Consider the following 24,270-nt stretch of genomic DNA (forward strand, 5'->3'; position numbering starts at 1 on the left):
TCTTTCACATGAGAGAAAGTAAATCCAGACAGAATTTTCATTTGTGGTTGAACTATCCTGAGTTCATTTCATATTATATAAAATCTAGGCTTTTTATTTCAAGAGAACAAAAAATTATCAAAATATAGAAAATGTTCAACTTAAATGACTGGATGTTAGATTTCAGAATTAAGTGATTTGATGGTGTGTGTTTGGTCTCAATGACTGTATAGCTGGCAAAGCCACAAAAGGTGGCCATCCCTGAGCGCTATGTGGACATGGATCCAGAGGAGCCCCTCAGCCCTCAGGAAATGGAGGCCAGACATCGTAAAGTGGAACGAATCAAGAGCATCCTGGCTAAGTCTAGGTACTGGCAGATCAGTCTCATTTAACCCAGCTGCTCTTATTTTCATCTTTATAGATGTTTTCTTGCCATTATATATACTACCATTCAGAAGTTTGGGGTTTGTAAGTATAATTATTTGATCAGAATACTAAAAACGATATTGTGAAATGTTGTTATTACAATTTATACAAAGTTTTATATTTAAATATCACTTAAAATGTAATTTATTTTTAACATTTGTTACACTTTTCTCTGAGAGTTTACTCTAATGTACTTGTTTCTTGTGTGCATATAAGTCCAGAATATGCCTCCTCCTGCAGCAGTAGACAAGCCGGTGCTGCCGGGCATAGACTCGGCTCTCCAGGAGCAAGAGAGAATCATCACCATGTCCTATGCCTTAGCATCAGAGGCCTCGCTCAAGAGCAAACAAGTGGCAGGTAAACTAACCAGCACCATTACTACTAACCTGAACTGATTCCTTAAATTCTTACTGATTATTATTACTGATACCTGAAATGATCTTGTTAATACACTCCATTTTCTATGGAAGCATATACTGGGTTTTACAAAACTTATTGTAAAAAGCACAAAACATTTTAAATAGCAATAGCAAGGACAGAGAGTTCAGTGTGCACAATGCATGTTAGGGCTAAGGACGCTGAAAGAGAGTCCCATAATAAAATACAATCAACAGTTCACACCTGTATGACTGCCAGAGCTCTATTTGAATAGATTAATTTCAGATATGCTCTGCAGTACACCTTGACAAGTTCAGATACTCTGAAAAGATCAAGGTAAATGTGAAGAAAACACTTCAGAGATTGTTATTTGTAATGCAAATCTGACAGTATCGATAAAAGTTCCTAAATAATCACACTGACAACTACTGATTAACTGTGAACATTGAGAGAAACAGTCCACCCTGTTTCAAAACATCGGCATTGGAGGCGTGATGAGGAAGAAGAAAGAGCAAAACCAAGCCTATCAGCCACAACGTTAATAACTGAACATTATTCCTTATTAGCGCAGATCTGACGAGTAAAGATGCTTGCTAATTGGGAGACATGTCGGATCTTTCAGGCTGGGAGGAATCTCTTGATGAGGCCATTTTTTTTTTCAGAGCCGATCAATGACCCAGTTGAATATGCACTGGGGCTTGTTCACTCTGCATCCCGTGGCAGCACTTTGAACATCTTTCTGAACTGGCATAAAAGCACACCATCGTTTCATCTTTACTTCTTGCAGAGGCCTCACTCACTCTGCCAGGTCTAACCTTCAGACAGGGTGCAACGTGTCTCTCTTAGTCACACAGATTTACAGTCAATTCGTCCTGATGTGATGGATCATAATGTGTGAGGCTGGCATAGTCAACAATTATCACAGTGTTTCCATTGGAGGACATGCCAGAATACCTTATTTGAGGGATCTCATCTGTGAAGGCAGGTCAGCACCACTTTGAGCATTTATTTTGAGTTTATGAGTGCAGACAGAAATCATCTAAAATAGTCAGAGCTGTGGCATGTAAGCACATTTTCTTAACATATCGAATTGTGGTGTTCATGCGGGCAATGCGCGTTGGCTTGAGACACTGCCTGGTTCCACTAACCCTGTCTTGTCTGTTCTATGAATACAAATGGTAGAAAAGGCCAGATGTAGCTAAAATTGATACCAACCGGTCCAAACTGGTTTAGGTGGACTACCAGCTGGAGGAGCCAAGGACATCCTGGTTAAAGCTGGTAGACCACCTTGGTTAAAGGAATAGTTGCCCAGAAGTGAAAATGTACTCCTCACCCTCAGATCGTTCCAAACCCATGTGACTTTATTTCTAACAAAGAAAAAAAGGAGGACATAGTGCCTATTGGCACAGAGGATTTCAATCTTCAAAAAGTATGCAAAAGCACCATCAAGGTGGTATATGTGACTTGTGTGCTATATTCCTAATTACACTGAGTTCCGATCACAATGCGTCCTCGACTATCTCTGGACCAGGACACGCTGATTGGATTACATTCCAATCAGAAGCGCGTTTACACTTGTCTTTTCAATGTGTATGTGGACAACATGCGGATACAGATCGCATGTTAAAGGGATACTCCACCCCAAAATGAAAATTTTGTCATTAATCACTTATCCCCATGTCGTTCCAAACCCGTAAAAGCTCCATTCATCTTCGGAACACAATTTTATATATTTTGGATGAAAACCTGGAGACAAAGGAATTCTTGAATAAAGTCGTTATTTTTGTTTTCTTCGCTTACAAAAAGTGTTTCCCATCGCTTCATATAACCCAGATTGCACGTCTGATAGCAGATGGAGTATTCTGACGACGACTTTCATGCCTTTTATGGACCTTGACACTGTTATTTACTCGGCAGTCTATGGGACATTCTCAAGCCTCCAGGTTTTCATCCAAAATATCTTAAATTGTGTTCCGAAGACGAACAGAGCTTTTACGGGTTTGGAACGAGATGGGGGTAAGTGATTAATGACCAAATTTAAATTTTGGGGTGGAGTATCCCTTTAATGCCAAGTGTAAACGCAGCCTTTCTGAAGTCAAACGAAGAGCAGACCAAAGTCATTATTAGCTGAGAATAATCTCATTCAGTGAGCTGTTAACCACTGCTACTGGATCACTGAGTCAGTGAGCTGAACTTGAGAGTCCTAGCATTCATATTCAAACCAGTTTTGTGAACTGGATCTTCTGATTCACTGAAAATAAGTCACTGTTCGAAAGACTGGGCTTGGCGAGATTTGACATCTGTTTTTCTTAGTAAGACTATACTTACTTGATTAGAAACACAGTAAACTAATAATGTGAAATATTATTACAATTTAAAGTAACTGTTTTCTATTTTATTATATTTTAAAATGTATTTCTGTGATGGTATTTCTTCAGGCCTCCATGTGCTCAAGAAATATTTCTTCTTATTATTAATCATGGTTTTGGAATGGCATGAAGGTGATGAATGATGAAAGAATTTTTGGTTCCACTTTAAATTTAGTGGCCTTAACTATGTACTTACATTTAAAATTGGTACAATTAACTTATTGTGTACATACATGTTTTTACATTTACTTATATTAAAAAAAAAATACCTGCATGTAATTATATCTGTAATTCATTTCTGTAATTACATTTATAGTTACACTGTTGACCCATCCCTTACACCTTATCCCACCCTTAAATCTTCCCTTACCACCAAACCTGTCCCTAATCTTACCCCATCCCTCCTCAATAGCAGCAAGTGTTTTGCAATACAATACAAACACAGTAAGTACATTGTACTTATTTTTTTATGCAAGTATGTAGTAGTTAAGGTCACCTAATATAAAGTGGGACCCAATTTTTTATTTCTTTTGATAAATATCCCTCTAAGTTTGACTACCTTGATGTCCTCAGATCGCTCTTGTAGTTATGTACTCACAAATAGCACTTTGTTGTGTGTAGTAGTAGCAATTACTGTAACTTTGTCACTAGCTCCCCGTGTGTTACTACACTCCCCTGTTCCTGTTTCTGCTTCAGCCTCACCGCCGGTTAACAGTCCCACCTCACTCCCTCAACCTCCACCACCTCCTCCTCTTCCTCCCCCCGCTCCTGTTGCCGTCTCTACGGCTCAGTCTGCTCCCCCTCCCCTGAGCAATGGATTTCACTACACCTTTGTCTAATCAGAGAAAAACAAAGTAAGAACTAACTGCTAATCGTTTAGCACGCAAATTCGCTTTTGCTAATTGTTCCCTGTGTGTTTTGGCACCTTTTCTGTCTGCATGCTGCATGATTGTGCTTCATCAGGGCTTGTGCTGTAGTATTTAGTAACTTCATGAGTAGTGTAGATTGGCCCCCCTTTAACAACTGCCTCCACATCTGGAGATGGAGAGGTGTGTGAATTGTGTGCAAATTGGCTTTTTGTGTGCCGATAAGCCTAAAAAGCCATAAACAAATGCTGTCTTTTGTGAGTTGTTTGTAATTAACAAAGACTCAGGGCATCGCTAAGGCAGCACATGCTGTTGTGTTGCCAAACACCACTTGCTTTGCCATCTGTAATCTGTAAAGAGCTTTAGTGTTTTGATGTCTGTGACTCACTAAAATACAGTAAACAGCAGAATGACTGTCAGGGTTTTGTGGGGAAAAAAGGAAAAACATGGCCCTTCGTCTTTGGACACTTTATATGTGTGTGCATCTCTCCAAAGCTATTTAAGTGCAGTTCATTAAAAAGAGCATGACCTGCAGCTGCATTGTGTGTTCTGCTTCTCAGCATGCCCCAAATTAATGAACTGCCATGATTTCATATTTGACACATGCTAATTATGAGCTATTATGTGGAGTATATGAGGCACTGTCCACAAATACGGTACACTTTTGGGCCCCAATAGGTCTTAAAGGCACATTTTTTTTTTTTTTAGTTTGTCATGATTTTTAGATTGCTAATCATTATCTAACATGTAAATAAACTCAGTATGAAAAGTTAGCTAGTTTGACCTTAGAAGTCTTGATCCTGGTTATGATTTTAGACTATAGTATTGTTATTTTGATGTCCCAGGAAAAAAAAAATATACTGAAAAATAACTACCTAAATAAATAGAACTATAGATCTCCTACTGAGTGACAGTACATTACTGTATATATGTGTGAATAGGAATACTAATATAAAACAAAGAAAAATACATTCTTGCTAGAAAATAACAAAATCATTAGTGTTTTAAACTATATTCAGACATGTGCCAAATATCACAAAAAATGCAATTGAATAGAAAATGAAACACCTCATTAACAACAATATTTAATTTGACCCATTGAGGTAAAAAAGAAAATATATATATTTTAAAGATCTTCTGCCATTGTTTGTACCGTACTCTGTTGGACAGTGACGTGATTACACTCCGTAATACTATACGAAAGATTTAAATCAGTGCATAACTTTACATTTTACTGTAAATGTTTATTAGCCAATCCATTTAATCTCTGAATGCCTGAGCTGGCCGAGTTATTCTGCTGTTTCAGCAGCATTTGTATGAAAGTGAGCTGCATGCTGCATGTGTCATGCACATGCATGTGTTAAAGTGTGTTTAACTCAGCATTTTCTCTATGTAACATGCTGCACAGAGAGAAGGAGGGTGGAGAGTGTTTACCTGTCTACTATTTAGTAAGGTAATTCTTGGGTTATAAAAAAAAATTGGCAGTTAAGTTGAAAAGACTACACTGGGGGAAGAAGTGGTGTCAAAAAATTTTCTAGTGAATTACTTGTATGTTTCACAAATAATTACAAATAAGTAAGTAACATTAAATGAAATTGTATTTAAAATCTTGCAGTGTAGGTACTTGCACCATATAGGTTTTAATGAACCTTTATTCTGTTTTACTTTAGTCCACTCTAATGTGTGGGTCTTTTTTCAGTGTTTTGTATTGTTTTGTTTTGCTTTATTTCTTCACATTTCACATCTCTCGCTTTTTATCTCTTTTCCAGCCAAAGCTGTGTCTGGGTATTGAGGTGCTGTCACATTCTGAAAACCCCACTAGTTGTGGACAAACTTAAACTCAGCTTACCGAATCCCATCGCTCACATTTAGAGATGACGTTAGCGCACTTTTGGACTCACATGGGAACTCACTTCTGAAATGCATTTTTGTAGAGGACTTTTTGCTGTGGAAACTGCTGTGCATATGCTGTACAAAATCTAACCATGATAACCCAGATAGCCATTTTATATACATTACTGCACTTTTAATATGCACCGTATTGTAGAGAACATTAAAAGCTCATGTTTTACTTCTCAAGGCAAGACAGATGTTTGGACGGAGTTCAGTTTGAAAACAACGGTAAAGTAATAACTAAAAAAAAAGTATTATACATGTGTAATGCATTATGAACATGAAGGGTACAAAAATGTCATGTCGATTGTATTTTGTCAATTCAGATGATATTCTTACACCAAATCACTTGAAATATTATTTTTATGTATCCAGCACTGCCAGTTTCCAGTTAGCTTGCCAAATGCATTTTATTTTTGTTGACAAAGTTAAGGAAAAAATAACATTAAATAATATTTTCAGACAGGATTTGTGGGGAAGGGGTTGGGGAGGGAAATGCCACATACTTTTTTAAAGAAACTGTAAATATTAAAGATATTAACAAGCTTTTTGTCTTCTGTTTGTGGTCTCAAAGAATGAAGGAAAGAGAGAAAAGAATTTCAGCTTCAGAAGAAAAATGATGTCAAATAAGGAATTTATGAAATGATTTGAAGGTTTTACATTTGCATCACATTATAAGCAGTCGTCAACTTCAATCTCACAAAGTAATTTGAAATGACACGTTTTGTGAATATTTTCTGATCTCACCTTGTGTTTTATTCCTTCCATACATATTCGGTTAAAAGAATAAAAGAATATAATATAAGGACATGAAGAGAGAACCTCATTTTGAAATTCCTTTTCCACGTATGTTTTGTAACAACCTCTTATTTTTATGAAGAACAAAGGTTTTTGCCCATAAATGTGAAATGTGCTCTTGTCATTGCTTCAAGGATTTCCTTTAAAATGTGCATTAAGTGTTCTGACCTCTTTATGTTGTAAGATGTTATAAAGATAAAGGATTTTAATTTCACACAGCTTTTTACATTTTTTTGATCTTCATTTAATGTATGTGTCTACACACACATACATGCATACATAAATACACATACCTGTACACATCTTTCTACATTAATATATTTAATATAATAAAAATTAATTATATAATATATTTAATATATTCAACATTTAATAGATTATGTATTTTAAGATATGTATATACTGTATTCTCTCTCTCTCTCTCTCTCTCTCTCTCTCTCTCACACACACACACACACACACACACACACACACACACACAATTAACATATACAAACATGCGTGTGTGTGTGTGTGTACTGTATATATACAGTATAATATATATATATATATATATATATATATATATATATATATATATATATATATATATATATATATATATATATATTAAATGCTGACCAAAAAAGTACATATAAGAATGCTTTTTTTCTCAACTCCACATTTTGCTGACTGATTCAGTGGCACTTTTGTTTATCTGTTAGTGAGTCAGTACGAAAACCACAGCAATTAAAAAGCATCCTGTACATGATCGTGATTATCATTGTACCTGCAAAGGGCATTTCCTAAGACACTCTTGATTGGACTTTTTTAAGTCGTAGTGTAAGTGGGTCTGCACGGCTGTTAGGATACTTTATGTTGCAGCCCTCAAGTGAGATCTTTATCTGTAATTGGAGAGTAATTACAGTCTCTCCACTGCTATGTCTTGTTCTTTGAATGCACCTGTGAGACATGCTGCTCCTCCCATAGCTCCACAGCAGGAGCTGCCACATCTCACTGCATCTGATTAGAAGAAGTGAGAGGTGGGCTATACTGTGTGTGTGTGTGCGTGCATTAGCGAGCCTGGTGGGCATGAGTTTGATCACATCCGCTTTTCTGCTTATTTTGCAATAAGCGGGCTGTTTTTCCTCCTCCAGCAGAAATCCACCCAAGACCATCCACAGAGAATTGTGGCATTTCCATTTATTGATGTTTGGCTGCTATTTCATATACATTTGTTATTCCGCACTCTGGATTTCAAAGAGAATAAGAAAAAACCCATTATGCAAATTCTGTCCTGTTCTGTTAAATGCACTGAATGTCTCAGGCACTAATGCAGCAGAAAATATTTCACCCTCGTTCAAAGAAATTTAAATGTATGTACGCCTACAACTGTATTTAGATGCTTTGTCGTCCAAGGCTTCTGCGGCATTGAGTGCTTGAAAAACATTTAACCTTTGTTCAATCCAATTCATTTGAGTGTCTACTGCGTTATTCCATATCAAAGTTGTGGCGCGTCACAGGTCCTATTGTGTCCGCGATGTAATTCAATTCTTGGATGAATGCGTGGTTATTTAGCATAGAATAGAAGTTTCTTGGAAATACAGAAGGAATGCTGTATTTAAAGTTGAATACTATAAATGTCCTTCATTTGAATGAATGAATGATAGATTGAAAAGATTGGAGGGGAAAAAACATTGCTCTTTATTCACCGCCCAACCAAATGTGATAACTCTCAGGAGGATTGTGGGGATTTTCAGCAATAATGTCCATGGCAAGAGCTGTAGTCTATGCCAAGAATCATTTACAAATATGCAGTTGAGTATAGACTATTTGTCAATATTGACATGAATCTGGGTGGTGTTCTCTCCACAGGACTACTCCAAATGCTCTCTGGTGAATTGGAGGCGACTGTTTACTAAATGTCTAGAAGTGACTGAATTAATTAGCGTAAAACTGTGTGCAGCATTTCTCCACGAGTCTCCATAAATTTGTCAAAACATGATGTGTTTTGGAGTGGCTCAAATGATTGCATTCTGCAAATGGCCACCTGTTTCAAAGTGAAATCTGAGCGGCCGGAGCGATTTTGAACTGTTACGACCTTTTCTTAGGAATGAAAGCTATGTTGACCCTGAAGTTTGACAGCTTGACAAAAAGCTCTGTTCTTTGCTTTCTTGAATCAAGCCTGACAAAGCTACAGAAAACTGCTGCTCATCTGTGGAATAAACAGAGATAAAACAGTGTGCAAAGAAAAGCCAAAGAGCATTTAGTGGTGAAAGACTACAGATGGCCCCTGTGAGGTCAGAGGCACAATACAATCCATGAACCTAATGTGTGGATGCAACCATGCCGTAAAGTTTGCACAAAATTAGGCCTGGTTTTGCAAGAACTCTGATGTTGCCTTTTGGTAACATGACAAAATGTGGCTCATTGTGATAAAATGCAATACGCAATTCAAGTTTTTTTTTATTTTTATTTTTTTTATCAGAAGCCATAAAAAATAATGGAAGCCTAGATGTTTTAGAGATGCTCACACTTGTTCTTTTTTTTTTTTTTTTTTTATATGTTTATTATATATTATAAACAGTTTAGAATTTAGTATTACATAGATTTAGGCATAGTTTAAATATATACAGTTATTTAAAAAAAAAGATATTAATTAATAATGTTATCATTAAAACAGTACCAACATATATATACTACCACTGAAAAGTGTTGGGTCAGTAAGATGTTTTAAAAGAAGTTTCTTATACTCACCAAGACTGAATTTATTACAATTTAAAATAACTGTTTTCTATTTTTCTTTTTCTTTTTTTGGTAACAATGTAAAAGTCCTTACTGTCACACTCAACAAATTTAATGCCCTTGCTAAAAAATTAAAAAAAAAAAAAAAAAAAAAAAAAAAGAAGTTTTCATTAAAAAAAAAAAAAAAAAAAAACTCTTACTGACCCAAACTTTTGAACAGTTTAATTTGTTTATTTTTTCTTTTGTGAAATGGTATCATAATGCATATTGTAGTGGGTAAATATCAAACTTAAGTGAGATGTCAGCTCATATTTTTTAAAATAAGGACACAATCATTCACTTGGTAACATGTAATTGATACATACAGTATAAAGTATTTTACTGAGGTGGAATTGATGTTCTGAGAACTTCTGTGAGGATGAAGAATCCCTGTCTGGTGTCTCTGAACTAGTTTCAGTGTCTCTCCAGTCCCTGAAGCTCCTCCAGACTGTGGAACGAGTCACACTGTAGCCAAACCTGTATGGATGCATAGGAGCATATTGAGTTGGACAAGCTGCCACATTATACATCCAAGGCGAGTAGCATATGCCTGTTAATGATTTCCATGCACCTGTTCTACACTCAGTCATTTTCTTTCCCTTACTCTTAGACGTTACTGCGATATCCTTTGTGTGCACCCAACAAATCAGCTATGAAATCACAAATTCACTCCTCTCTGGATCCAGCCATGTCTCTTCGGGCGCTAATAATTCAAAGGCACACAATTACTGTGTTTTAAGACTTCGTGTTGTCTCGACATGGCGTTCCCAACACTGCAGGGATTCTCATAATGCATGCATCTGACTTATGCATTCACCTAAGGGAGGCTGAGATTCTAATACAAAAGGTACTTTGAATCCAAAATGGTATCTTATGCTCTTTTATCACCATTGATTTACTATCTATATTTTCGGAGAGAGATGCTGAATAATTGAGGAGGTGGGCTCAACAGCATTCAGTGTTCTTTTATACACATGCCTGCATATCTAACAGAAGAATAGATAAAACTAGAACAGAATGTAGGCAGATAATACCTCCGAGTCCCGCCACAGCTTCAGTAGTACAGCAGAGCAAAGATTTACCCTCGATCTAAAATGTCAAGCCGTCTTTGTTTGTTCTTGACAACAATAAAGATGTTAATATTCACTGAGACTAACGTCTTGGCTTTCTGATTCAAACAAGCGAACAAGATGAGAGAGAAAATGCAATCGTTCCAGACATACGATTACTCCTGCATGTGTAAAAAGTGCTGTTTGCAACAAAGCAATGAGACATTTTCCCTAAATGCCCGGCATTTACAATACCTACAGTGAATTGGGCTTTTTGTAAACATAAATGAGGTAAATGTCCTTGGGCTTTTCAGTCGATCCAACAGTTCTTTTAACTTCAGGAAGCCTTTTTGCTGCACCTCTCACATCAAATTAATGCAAAGCACTGTCTCAAGGCAGAAAAACACAACACTTCGGCTTCATTTTCTTGCTGTGTTTGCGAAACCTGCCAATTAATCATTGATGAAACCATTTAATGAGGCTCACCTAAAGCTTCTAGTGTTCTGCACCAGCTCTGCGCTACATGTTACTTAAGGTTTTTTTTAAAAAGGGATGGGAAGTTCATGTGCATATTTACCCTCCATTAACAAAGACTCAGAGTTGCTGTATTGAAAATTGTCTTCCAGGGTCAATATTAATAGCCTTTGCTTTAAAGTTAGCTTCAGTTTGAAAAAGCTCAATTGAGAATCAATAGTCTAATTTGACCAGAACTGTTCTGTTATTGCTGCGTTTGAACCTTGAATCTGCATTTGTCAGATCAGAAACACAGGGCAGTTTGATTTGTCCCCGTGTAAAACTTGGACAAAGTCTTGCACCATTGGTGTTTGATCAAAGTCAGATCAAATTCGAAAGTCTCGACAGGGGATCTGGCACTCCGTCATTTAGATTTGCATTTATGTAGATTTACACTAATTGGAAAGAACATATTCATAAACCATCCTAGAGTAAAGAAGCCGAAGCCCTCAGTCATGATGCAATTAAGAGCATGTAGCTTTCTTTCATTTAAACATTTAATCAATCAACTGTTCCTTGTTAACTTAAAAGGAAATATAAATGATAATACTAATAAAAGCTCTGATGAAATGTAGAGTGACAAGTGATATTTAGGTCAGCAAATGAGAACAGAGCGTCCCACTTTGCAGATCCAAATGGGACCGGGGTGATTTGCATGTACGCAAACGAGTCATGTATTAATTACATAACTTTACTGTAAAAGTGCAATGCTTTCTTGGCTGTTCTTGCTTCCTATAAGGGGCCTGTCAGAGATTATTGTGCTAACTGTATTTTGGAGCATGTGGAAGATAGAGCGCTTTGTCCTCTGATTCAAAGTGACAAAACCGTTTTATGTTTGACCTTGTGGAACAAACTCCATTTATAATGACCGCTCTCACAACACTCTTCTGCCATTATTCCCTCGCTTTGTAACCTTAGAGAAAGATTGTGCTTACAGCACAAAACACAGATCGTTAGAGTCTTTTTTAAGGGCAATCAAATGTTTGAAAAATCTTGTGACTGTATCTTACTTGCTTCTCATCAAACATCTTAGGTTTTACAACTCATGCATTATCTAAACCACAAGAATTTTCAGATATAACCATTTTGAAAAAAAAAAGCTATAATACACTCTTTTTGTTCCTTTTATGAGTGATCATACAAGACGTGTGTGTGTTTGTGTGTGTGTGTGTGTGTGTGTGTGTGTGCAATGATGTCACTGTGTTTACTTTTTTTTCTAAAGCTTTTTTCCATCCATAAACTAAAATAAAGTTATTGGGGTCCAATGTTGTTTAGAGTCTATTTAATTTGTAATATCAAAAAACAAAAAAGAAAAGAAAAAGAACAAATAGGGCACTGTGTTAAATGTAATTAATGTACTGTATTCATTTGAAGGATTTTTTAGTATTTTTATAGGTGTTTTACCTGTATTTTGAATTTTGCAAATTAAAATTACTGGATAATGTTCAGGTAATGAGCTGCCAGTACCTTTTCTGTTATTTTACAGATTTATTTCTTACAGTGCAACGGTACTGTATATCTTCTTTTGTGTTCCACAGGTTTCGAACGACTTGAGAGTGAGTAATGATTTCAGAATTGGTATTTTGGTGTGAGCTAACTATTTAAATGTAATTGTTCTGATCTTTAGCTTTGGAGATGCAAGATAATGAGCATTTAACTCCAAAGAGTTTAAAACCTTAATGTATTAATATTGAAGATCATTATTAGGTTTTTAAGAACAAATCCTATGCACACGTCTGCTCTACAATACTTATATATTTAATTAAAATGCTCATAAACTCTTCAAAAGGTAATAACGGATTGGGTTTTCCAACCACTGACATTTAAAATACCTCATCCTGTGTTTCCTGCCACATAATGGTTTGCAGTTTGTCATTTTCTCTTTTTTTACACAGACCCTGAGTGATGCTGAAACCCTCTGGACTATACAACTGGGCTGTTCCGTGCATGTTTTAAAAAGAAGATGTTTTGCAGAATCTTCATCTGGTGTTAAATCTCATGGAGCAACACAGACACGGTTCTGCAGATTTCGGCTAAAAATGTATCGCTCATTAATTAAACACATCAGACGTATTTCCATGGCTCCTGCAGATATGGAAATGTCTGAAATGAGATTTTAATAGAGGCCTCTCGTACGCACATCCTCTGTGAGGCATTTGAATCTACCAGACAAATATATTTGTGAAGTGTTGTTTGCTAGTTCTCAAGTAATCACAGCAAAATCATATGGCAGCCTCCATATTTCCTTTGACAGAAGAGTGTGGCCTAATTAAACATGCACAACTGGAGAAGAACACATGTTAATTTAATGTAACAAAAATGTTGATTTTTATGCAGGCCTTTTTAAAATATTAATAGGCTAGGCTTGAATTTCACGATGCATCAAAGCATTTCATGATATGCTAATGTGATGAATGCTGCCTCTTTTTCTAACGAGCTGGACAGAACGTTGGTCCAAACCAGACCTACAGGCTTGAACCTGCTCTCTCACACCCGCAAACTGCTTAATTACACGCCCATAGTTCAGAAAAGAGCTTGTGATTTTTAGATTTTGTCAAAGGGACCGCAAAAAAACTACTTATACATTTGTTCTGAGCTAATTAATTAAGACCTGAACACTATAAGAGAGATGAAAATGAATCATGTCCTTGTTAAAACCTATAAGTATTTGAGTGACTGTTTTCCACAGTCAAGGCCAAACTACATCAGAAGCAATAACCAAGGATTAAATAAAACAAACTCACAATTTATTCATGAATAGAATTTGGTTTTTAAAGATGTTTTATCACAGCTCTCTAGTACGTTTGGTGGTCTTTTACACATTGACTCTATCAGATTTGCAATTTGGAAGAACTCATTAGTCAGAATTTCTCTTTTAATTAAGACTTACTGGTGCAGTAGGTCCTCTACTGAATAACTTGATAGCAGCCGCTTGCGTTTTACATTTGCATTTTCATATCACGTAAAATAAATAAATAAATAAACGCGTAAAATAATAAATAAAATTATGTATAAGAATCTTGCTGAAGCTCAACCCTAACCGTTAACTTAAAATTAAAAAACAAGGGTTGATTTAAGAACACTTTCCACTTGACAAAATCACTGCATCCAGAGGTGCAATTCCTCGAGTAATCGATGGGTGGCGCATTAGTCCTGTACATCGGTGAGCGGCGTCTACCTGACACTGTACCTGCCTTCTGCAGGAGTCATAATTCAGCGCAGCGCTGTGCGTAAATAGTAAGACGTTCCTTTCAATACCTAATATCCGCTAAAATGACACCGAAATACATTTTAAAATTGAATTATTAAATAATTGATACCTGATATTTACTAAATGTCTGAGGGTCTCTCAAAACCGCTTGAGCTACCTACCTAGACAGCGAATAGCTACACTTGACTCCTAAAAATGCTGTCTAGTGAGGCGGCTCACTAGGTTCTGAGACACAACCTTGAGAAACAAATGTGTTTACAGTCAGAGAAACACTTGCCTTAAAAGACTGTTGACTGCGTTTTTTATTTTATTTTATTTTATTCTATGAAGTGGCAGTTTGAATGTGCCTGTTTGCATTTCTCAGCTCTTGTGAGAACATCGACATTTTATGTCTCTGAACCAGTCAGAAAATGTGTCTGCACCTTTATATATTAATCTGAAATTTTGTACAGCAAGACGAGTTTAATAGCTATTTAAAAGTAGGCTAATAATTATCACTGTTTGAAAATGGAAACTTTTCACTCAGACATTGTTTTACAGTATTTGGGAAATAGTTTCGGTGTCAGCTGGAACAGGCTGCAGAAGAGAAAAGTTTCAGTGCACTGGTGTTATTGCCTTGAAGGCGATGCTTTGTTTGAATAATTAATCTTCTCTTTGGTGTATGAAGATGTGACGCGTGGATAGGATTTTTCTCAGGAAAAAAGGGAATGTGAAAATGAAAGACAGACAAGAGCCAGAACAGATGTGATGAGATGTTGTGAAAGGATATCTATTCTGGCATGCCCTCTACATCCTTAATCCTCTCACTCTTTCTCTCTCTCTCTCTCTCTCTCTCTCTCTCTCTCTCTTTCTCTAACACACTCTTCCGCCCTCCCTCTCTCACCCTCTCTTTAGCCCTGTGTGACTCTTCAGTTAACAAACAGCATTTTCTTCTGCATCTGCCCTTATCTTTGTAAGTACAACATCGTATTGTGTATCTATTGTTTTCTTTCGTATTGATATTTTAAGCAAAAAATAAACATGCATTTAAAATAGGATGCACGGAGTTATATTTTAAAAACGCTACAGCTCACGGTTATAATATAGTAATATTTAGGCTATAGATGCGATTATTTACTTTTATTTTTAACTACTGACTTTTTACTGCCTGTCATTGTATGTATCGAACCGGACTGTATTATAGTTTACGATCTCTGCTTATGTCTGTCAGTGTTGTAGATTTCTTTTTAATTCATTGTCTGTTACCTGCATTCCTAAAATGCGCTATACATGTAAATATCCCTAACTCATCTGACCTGAACTGTGACAGATTTAAGAGCGGGCAGTTTCTTCACAACTTGATAAAATATAATTATGGATCGTCTAAAAAGTTGTATGGAGAGGAATGTCTCCGTAGTGAGGGGATTTTGTTCATGCACTTCACTGGTAATTTCTTAAATATTTTTGTGCAAGTGTAAAGGAAACCGTTTTACAGCTTAAAACAGATCAAACTCTGTTATATATGTTTTTTTATTATTATTATTTTATATAATTAATTACACGAGTAAATCAAGTTAAGATACTGTGAAACATCTGTGAACATTTCAAAGTCGTTTACCTGAATTCGAATACAATGATTGAATCCATGCTTGTCTCCTTGAAAATAATTTGTAATACAATTTTAAATATTGTGTAAAAAAATCTTTGTTTTTATTTTTGCATTTATGAGACAATGCAAGTATTTCCCAGCAGTTCCAGGGAGTCACAAAAGGTGAAGAGTTTAGGATGCCCACTCTCTGTAATTCATCAATATGTCGATCAAATAATTTGCTATAATAACTGAACCATTCTACCAAACATGGTGCTGTTTCAACAGCCAGGAATCTTCTACATTCGGTTTTGTAGAATGACCTGAGATGGCCTTTGGTTGTTGGCACAAGACTAACTTCAATAATCGTTCCAGGTGTAAAACATTGTTTTACAGTCTTTTAAGACGAAGGCGCGTTGGATAAATAGACGCAGCAATCATACTTTTAGCGAAAATACGTTAACCATTTTTCAATTTAATAACAATAAAAACTGTGTCTGTGTGAGGGACATTACGATTTTCCATCTGCAGTGAGGATTGGTTTAGGTTAGGTTACTTCAAATTCCATCAAAGTGCTCGTAGAGCAATTTCTCATCAGCAGACCAAGTAAAGTGAAATGTATTTATTTATTTATTTTATAATAATAATAATAGCCTACTACTGACTGATTTCTTAAAGCCTAGGCCTATATCATACTCTTAATAAAAAAAGAAAGAGCTTTGCAGTCGCTTAAACTTTGTTCGACGTGTTTATCCACAAAAAGTAGAGTAACGCAATGGAGGAAAAATCCCCATCTATACATATGTCCATGTTTATGTCCAAATTTATTGATAGGCTTCCTGGGCAGCTTCAGCTTAATTCAGTATGACAAAATTAGCACAGAGTTCGGTTTAAAATAATAGTAATAAAAAATAAGCCTTTTAGGCCTACCTGATTAGCACTAAGGAACTGTTTAAAATGCAATAACTTACTTTTAAATGATTTTTCTTTATAACCAAATATTTGCAAAGACATAACTTGAAAAAATATCGCGTGAGTGTTCGCAAGTAGGCTAGTCTATTAGTGTTGTTTTTATGCGAATTTTTACATAACAATATATAGTAAATAATATGTATTAAATATTCATATCCTAAATAGCCTACTATACAACTCAAATGTGGCTCCTGATGTTTGAAAATGTATCACCTCTGACTTTTTTCCCCTCTCACAATCTACACTATTCTACCCCACCCCGTTAAAGACTCTCTCTCTCTCTCTCTCTCTCTCTCTATCTCTCTCGTGTTGTCTGGGAGGGGAGCCCTGCCTCTTTCCTCAGATCAATGCCCTGGCCACTCACTTTCTGATGTTGCACGACGGGAAATGCTTTGAATACTTGCGACATGGCCGCTTGCATTGATTGCCAAGATTGACAGCAGTAACCATCGTCTTCTGTCGCTTCAGTTTAGAGTAGAGAGGAAAAACGCGATAAATATAGGCTACTTATAACTGCTCTCAGCAGTTTTGACAGTTCAACTTCATACAGCCAAAGCGGGATTCCCTCTACGGTCAGTGGAAGCGATACACTTCAGCTTTTTTTTCTTTCTCTGCTACTACACATCAGTGTACATTATTTTAACCTGTTTCAGTACCAATAACGGGATACGACGAAGACGAGCGCTTGTTTTGGTACCCTGCTCACATCAAGGTAAACTTTTATTATTGGTAACCTGTCGTCCGTGATTTCATGTCTCTTCGTCATGTTACGTTTATCGTCATTTCGCGTCGTAACACAGCAGCTGCTGCACTGATGCATTCAGGTTTTCACTACAGACGCTTTACAGGAGATGTCCAAACTATTTGAAACGTTTGGCTTGTCCAGGATTGATATTTGTCTTGACGGTAATTTCCAGCGAAGAGTGTCGCGTGATACTCCGTATAGCTACCGATGTGACGAGGAGCGATTATGAGCTTTTTTCTTCGCAAAAACCTGCAAAAATCTCGATGACTAAAAGAAAAAAGTTCAACAGACATGATCCAAGTGGTTCTTGTATGTTATCCCAGCCGTTAGAATGTTTTGTCTGTACTTCATTGTCCGCTGTTGAACTCTTGTAGTGTAACTTGCTCACAAACGCACGCGCCGATCGGAAACAATAATTATGCGCGCAGGTCTAATTACTAACAATGTCTGTATGATTATTACTCCGGACGCGGTACTATTTAATTAGTTTCATTTCTGAGTAAAAGATAGCCCGTAGTTGTCATCCGGACGGTGGATAAGTTCCCTGCACGGGAGGTAATTTCACGTTTGTCCACAAAGCGGTACTATTCATTGACAATAACGGGAGAAGCGCTGCTATAGGTACAGTAGCCTACTGGCAAGAATCCGATTCGACGTCGTTTTAAGTTTATGTTTTATAAAAATGGATACGCTTTGTGTATTTAAGATCGGATACATCTCCTGTCCGTAAGAGAGGTAGGCTAATTTAAAGAAAAATAGTTTGAAGGCAAAATTGTTCTGACGCAAGCATGGGAATTGTTTCTCAACTTTCTCTCGAGGTCAGGCATATTGACCTTTGAAGAATGCATAAGCCATAAATTAAAATGAAGTACTCATCCAAAGCTGATCCATTTAGAGACAATAAGCAACTTGGAAAAGCAGACTCCTTTTAGTCTCCCAGCTTGAAAAACAAAACGGTGCTTTGAAACACACTGCATTCAGACTGAAAGTAAGTGAACTCCGGAAATTGTTACGTGTTTATTTATTTTACCAGAATGTGTAAAAATTTAGTTTTGAGCGATGTATTAGCACTTATTCAAAATATCTGCCGTTTGTTTAATTATTTAGCGTTTTTATTTTAAAACCAAGAAGATAAGAGAAAAAAAAACTTTAAACAGCTTAATTAGAGAGTTGTTTAAAATGACATGCACAGTGAATTTCTATTAAAAATAATTTCAGCAATATCATGCAATGTTTATTTTCCATTATATGCTAATTAATCTTTGAATTAGTGTTTATCCTTATTCTGCCATTGTTTTTGGTTTTGTGCTACATGATGCTTTTGAGATTTCCAGAAACAGTGTGATGAGGTATTGAGAGGACAAATGCAGCGCGATGTGTGTGAACTCAGTCTGTGGGACACAGATAGCCCACCATCTCATGGGTGTTTCCCAAAAGTAGACCCTCATAGACACAGATAAGCTCTTTTCGACTGCTGCACGAGATGCGATAATATTTTAATACGGAACATAACACAGCACGCCGACGTATGACGGAACTGAAAGGTTTTTAAAAACTCCTGAAGCACATCAGACACGTCAAACGGGACATTACAAAAATGAAAACACATAGATTACTTATTGTTAAACACTTTTCCGGCGCTAGAAAGCCAGACACTCTCCTCCTTTTTTTGCTTTTTAAACGTCAGAGCAGAACACAAAAGCTTTGTTGTTCTCGCGCAGGGACGGAACCTGACACCTTAATTAAACACAGCTTAACTTTGCTAGTTTTTCTCTCCTGAAATTGTGTCCAGTCTGTAAGAATAACCGGGTGTCTAATAATACATTCTTGTCTTAAGTGAGAGGGGGCTGTTTGAAAAACAATCCCCTTGGCTTGTCCCTCTGTTGGGGTGAAGTTGAGCCCGTAATGGCATTTTGTTTTGAGCAGTTGCTGTTAGCTGTTCCCTCATAAGGTAAGATGGCACTGGAGTCCAATGGAACATTTATAATTAGACTGCCATTTCAGCACATTGTCCTGATTGCTATACAGGGATATGCTTCACTCAATAGAGATAGACTTATTCACTGCCTTTGAGAAAGGGTGTCTGTTGCCTATCCATTACGTTTATTTACTTATTCTAAAGAAATGCATTGAAAAGACAAACCATGATCACGTTTGTAAATTCATCCAAATTTAAAAATCAATTAAACGTGTTATTTGCAAATACAATATTACAGGTGTGAACTGATGAAAATCCCTTCTCTTTCATTATTAATACACTCCACAAATGTACGCATCCGTGTAAACATTTTTTTTTTTTTTTAAACTTCACGGCTCGCTGTTTAAAGTTTAAACGCAGTTTTCATTCAACTCTATTTTCCATGCACATGCTGGATGTTCCCGAATGCTTTTTTTCCCCTCCTGTGGACAGAAATTAAGTATGAATGAAGGTTTATGTGCAGTTTCATATAACATATCACAGACAAACGCAGTTTCATTTTCCCTGGGATTAAAGCGTTTGAGATAATGACGATCTCTGTTGGTTTTTTTTTTTTCAGGACTTTCTGCCCGTGGATTTGGGGAGGAACTCGTGGTTTTGTGCAAGCAAGGAGCATTTCCTAAGTGGATCCGGCGAGCAGATACCGACAGATCGCAGACGAACGCTTATGGTGCCAGTAAGTTCAGAGATTTGGACCGTATTCTGTTCTGCGTTATCTCGCTTGAATTTGAATAGATATTGACAGCTGGAATATGTATTTTAACACATGAAATGTGTGAAGTTGGTCTGTTGGTCTGTTTTTTTTACTCATTCTTATAGCTCATCCAGATTAATTTTAGTGTTGATAGTTATATTTTAATTGAAGCATTGGATCTATTTATCTCTAAATCTAAATTGTTACTGTGACTGTTGCAGAGAGTCAGTATGAGACTTTAAGCAGTGACTGAGTGATTGTAATTTCATGCCACCAAAATAAATTTAATTTAATCTTTAAATGCATTCAATTTTTATTTATTTATTTATTTATTTATTGCTAAAATATTTTCCCCTCATGCAATGTGTTTTGTGGGTTCTTCTAATTTTTTAGGTAGGCTACATAATACAAATGTATTTTTTGGATAAGGGAATAGTTTTTCTCTGCATGCAGTTTATTGTAAGTTCAGCTGCATATGTGTGTCTCTGTTATGAAGAGACTTGTGATTGCTTCTTTGGAGACATTAATTGCAAACTGGCATGCACTCGAATGCATTATCAGTCCTAAAATCTGGACAGTAAATGAACTTTGAATAATTCTCTTTCATGTGCCACAGTCTGTTGTTTCTAGAGGTTGTCTGCCATATGTTTTAGTACTTGTGAAATATTGTCTCAGATTTCCCTACCAGCAATTTTGAGTTGTTATCTGTTTTCAGTGGTTTTAAACAGCTCTGGCATTTATTTATTTTTTTATTGCAAAGGTTTATTATTTACAGTTTTGATTACCTAATTTCACTTTACTTATCGTTTCTTATTTTAGTACAGCAATACATCTTTAATGTTTAAATGATGTTTATACATCTTAAGTGGATAAATATCTGGAAAATACAGTGAGAGAAGTAAGTGTAGCAACCACGTTCTTATCAGACACTATTTTCAATTTCAAAATGATGTTTCATCTTATTAATTTACAATACTCTAGTTTTTATTTTTGTAATGTAGTAGTGCATAAGCCAGTATTATATTTAGTATTTAGTGGAAAGGAGCGTGTTGAGGGTAGTGTAAGATGCTCAAGTGTAAATCTCGTCTGGCTGTGTCTTGTAGTGGAGGGGTTAGAACAGTGCCAGCAGAATCCTAATGATAAACAACACTGGAGGTAAACAACAGCAGGCCTGGTAAAGGTAAGCAGCACGCCAGCCGTAGGGGAGGAATGCATGAGGAGGAAATGTGGCAGCACATGTTGTGACATCTGTCTTTATAAGTGTTAGCTAATTTGCTGTGGAATATTTCAACAATGATCAAAACCGATGGCAACATGTTTATTAGAAGGCTTTTTTTCCTTTTGTGGCAGAATCTCTCAAGTTTCTGGAATGTGTTACTGAAGCTTTGCTGCACTTTTAATTATAGTAAGTTTAGGCTACTAATTAGCAAAGTGAGGAAGACACAAGAAATGTAGCTTTCTTGTAGGTGATTTTCAGATCCTGAATGATGGTACATAAGGCATGATTTTTTTATTATTATTATTTTTTTGCAAGCATCACTTTCATAACTGGTGGTGTTTATACACATGCTGACGTTTGAATGCATGCAGTACATGCAGCTTTCTCTCGCAGCCGTCCGCTGCATTCCTACAGAATGACAGATCCATTGTCATCACTGAGGATGGCACGCTGACAGCTGCTCCAGATCCCCAGGGCATCCAGTATCTTCTATGATTTAATGATTTACATAGGCAGGAATGCTGACCCTGGACACACCGAAATCAAATCAAAGCTGTAACAATCAAATGACAGATAGTAAATAAATAGATTTGTAGTCTTGTGAAGACCTTTAACATTAGGACTTAAGTATTTCTTTCATCCAGTGCAAGTACAAATTATCCAACCTATACTTATCTGTGGCTTAACAACACGCCCCAAATTGCAGTCTTGCGTCTGAAAAAAAGATAGTGGAGCTATAGCTCAGGAGGCCTTGTGAAATGCCAATACAGATGGCCGTGTCTTTCAGCGACAGTCCACGCTGAAAAGGCCTTTTTTTCTTACAATGTTTTATGCTTTTTGCCCTTTTGCAACCTCAGGTCTAGACATTACAATCATGTGAGAATAAAAAATTGAAGACGCCTTTGATGTCTTGGACACTCTTTGTAAAGGAAGGGCATGCTTTCTGCCCACTACTGAAGCACAAGTTCACCTACGGCCTGATGCTGCACAATAAAGCAGAGACACAGAAGCTTTTCACTCTGAAATATTACTAAATGCTTTTTTTCCCTCATCTTCTCACAGCATTTGCCTGATAACAGGATGTGCTAGCACAATACAGAGCTGCTCTTTGAATGTATCCCATCAATACACACCATTGCTCGAATCAAAATGTCTTGAACTTGATGTAGCGTGGCACTTTATGTGAAATTAGGTGCATGACAAATATACCTTCGACATTATTGAATATATCTCCTATAGCTCTTTTATGAGCATGCATGAATATGTAGATTTAATGCTGGGGATCTCTGGGAGCTTGAGGTTGTTGACACTGGCTTTATTGGTGGTTATAATCAGCATTATCAGGTCTAGGCTCTGGTGTAGCATATTGTTTTTTTTCTTTCAAATCAGAAGAAGATTTCTGCGGTGCAGAGGAAGATTCTGGGTCCATTTCCATTTCAAAGGGGTTTGCTGTGCTTGCTGGCAGTAATTAAAATGCAGTGGTTTGGAGCCCGTATATACACACACGCTCTGGGGTGGAGGGTTTGCTGGGAGAGAGCGAGCGCGGGGAACCGTGTGCAGGCGGTTGACTCCTGCATGCGTCTCCAAATGCACTTATAATTTTGTACAAATGTTTATGCCAGTCCGTACTCTTTTGCGGAGAGCTTGTCTCCTAGCCAAAACCATTTCAAGACAAAGTTAGTTTGCTTTTTCTTTAACCTTCTTGTTGTGGCCTCCTCTCTCTCCCTCTCGCTCGCTACAGCTGCTCTCTGACACACAGGCTTTGGCACATGTTTAACCTTTAATTGGTGCATGAATAAATAATGAGAATAAATCTTTTGATATGGACTCTGTGTTTAGGACTAGTCCTTCTCTGCTCGCGATTGTTCTTGCTTTTTTCTTTCACCCTTTTTCATCCTCAAACTAGTTAGTAGCAAATATTGCTGAATGGCGGATCAGTTGTTTTGTTTTTTATTTTTTTAAAAGAAGCAATTCACTATTGCAGTTGCTGAAAGGTCTGTATGACGTGTTTTATAGGCATCATGAAAATAACTGGAAGGTTCTATGATTTTGCATTGGCGTCTTGTTCATTTTTTGTTATTAATAAGAAGAACTCTGAGCACAGGTGATGATTTCATCAGGTTTGTTGGGGTATGAATGACATGTATCGATGAGCAAATTTAATAAACATTAAATTGTTCTAATTGAGATCTAGTAATTTCCTGTAATGTTTATGTCTGAAACTAAACACCCAATTTACTGACTTTTTATTCTAGTGTTTATTTATTAACAAAAATGCTGCTTTACAAAGCCAAGTAAATGTTTTTGTTCAGATCATAAATTTCATATTGCATCATCTTATGGTGAAAGTGTACTATGTTAGCTAAATCATTGTCAAACACAGATTAAGGGAATCAGGCTCTTGTTGGGAGCTAGGCGTTTTTTATTTTTAGCACGGGATTTGTGATAATCCCGGCCTTTCGTAGTAGCGAATAATTGATCATTAACCTAAGATGCTATGTTTTCCATTACAAAGGGATCTGTACGGCCCCCAGCAGAAGACTCCGCCCACTTTAAATGCTATGCCATTAGATCAGATGTGAGCAAGTAAGATCAAGGTGTCAAATTGCCCTTTACCTTACTCTTTAGTATACATGTGATTAAAAAGATTAAAGGTTGTGTCTGAAATGAGTATTTATTTCAATCATATAATATAGATTTACATTTACATTAGATATATTTGTGTTAAAGAAATATCCACCCTGAAGTTCAGAGCAGAGTTACTGTCAAGACAAAAAGGCCTTTGAATTCTCGTGGACTTTTCTGTTTTGTGAAACAGAGCCTGTTGCTGTCTTCTTAAACCGTATTGTA

At 36.6% G+C, this 24,270-nt stretch overlaps 2 protein-coding genes across 13 annotated transcripts in view; both read left to right on the forward strand.

Moving 5' to 3' along the window:
- The window catches only part of plekha7b (pleckstrin homology domain containing, family A member 7b), an 88,618-nt gene extending 81,695 nt beyond the window's left edge, over positions 1 to 6,923 (forward strand). Inside the window, exons 27-30 of the mRNA XM_042727513.1 lie at positions 213 to 347; positions 621 to 762; positions 3,849 to 4,006; positions 5,788 to 6,923. Coding sequence (XP_042583447.1) covers positions 213 to 347; positions 621 to 762; positions 3,849 to 3,991 — 420 coding nt within the window. The 3' untranslated portion in view covers positions 3,992 to 4,006; positions 5,788 to 6,923. The remainder of the gene's footprint in view (positions 1 to 212; positions 348 to 620; positions 763 to 3,848; positions 4,007 to 5,787) is intronic.
- An 8,212-nt stretch (positions 6,924 to 15,135) lies between these two features.
- Positions 15,136 to 24,270, forward strand: part of sox6 (SRY-box transcription factor 6) — a 150,692-nt gene continuing 141,557 nt past the window's right edge. For 4 of the 12 annotated variants that reach the window (XM_042727518.1, XM_042727526.1, XM_042727530.1 and 1 more), the window contains exons 1-2: positions 17,099 to 17,496; positions 20,067 to 20,183. The gene's annotated coding sequence lies outside the window, so the exon portion shown is untranslated. The other 8 variants (XM_042727520.1, XM_042727532.1, XM_042727519.1 and 5 more) reach the window with 7 other exon arrangements.

This window comes from Cyprinus carpio, chromosome B7 (genome assembly GCF_018340385.1).
Source record: "Cyprinus carpio isolate SPL01 chromosome B7, ASM1834038v1, whole genome shotgun sequence".
NCBI lineage: Eukaryota > Metazoa > Chordata > Actinopteri > Cypriniformes > Cyprinidae > Cyprinus > Cyprinus carpio.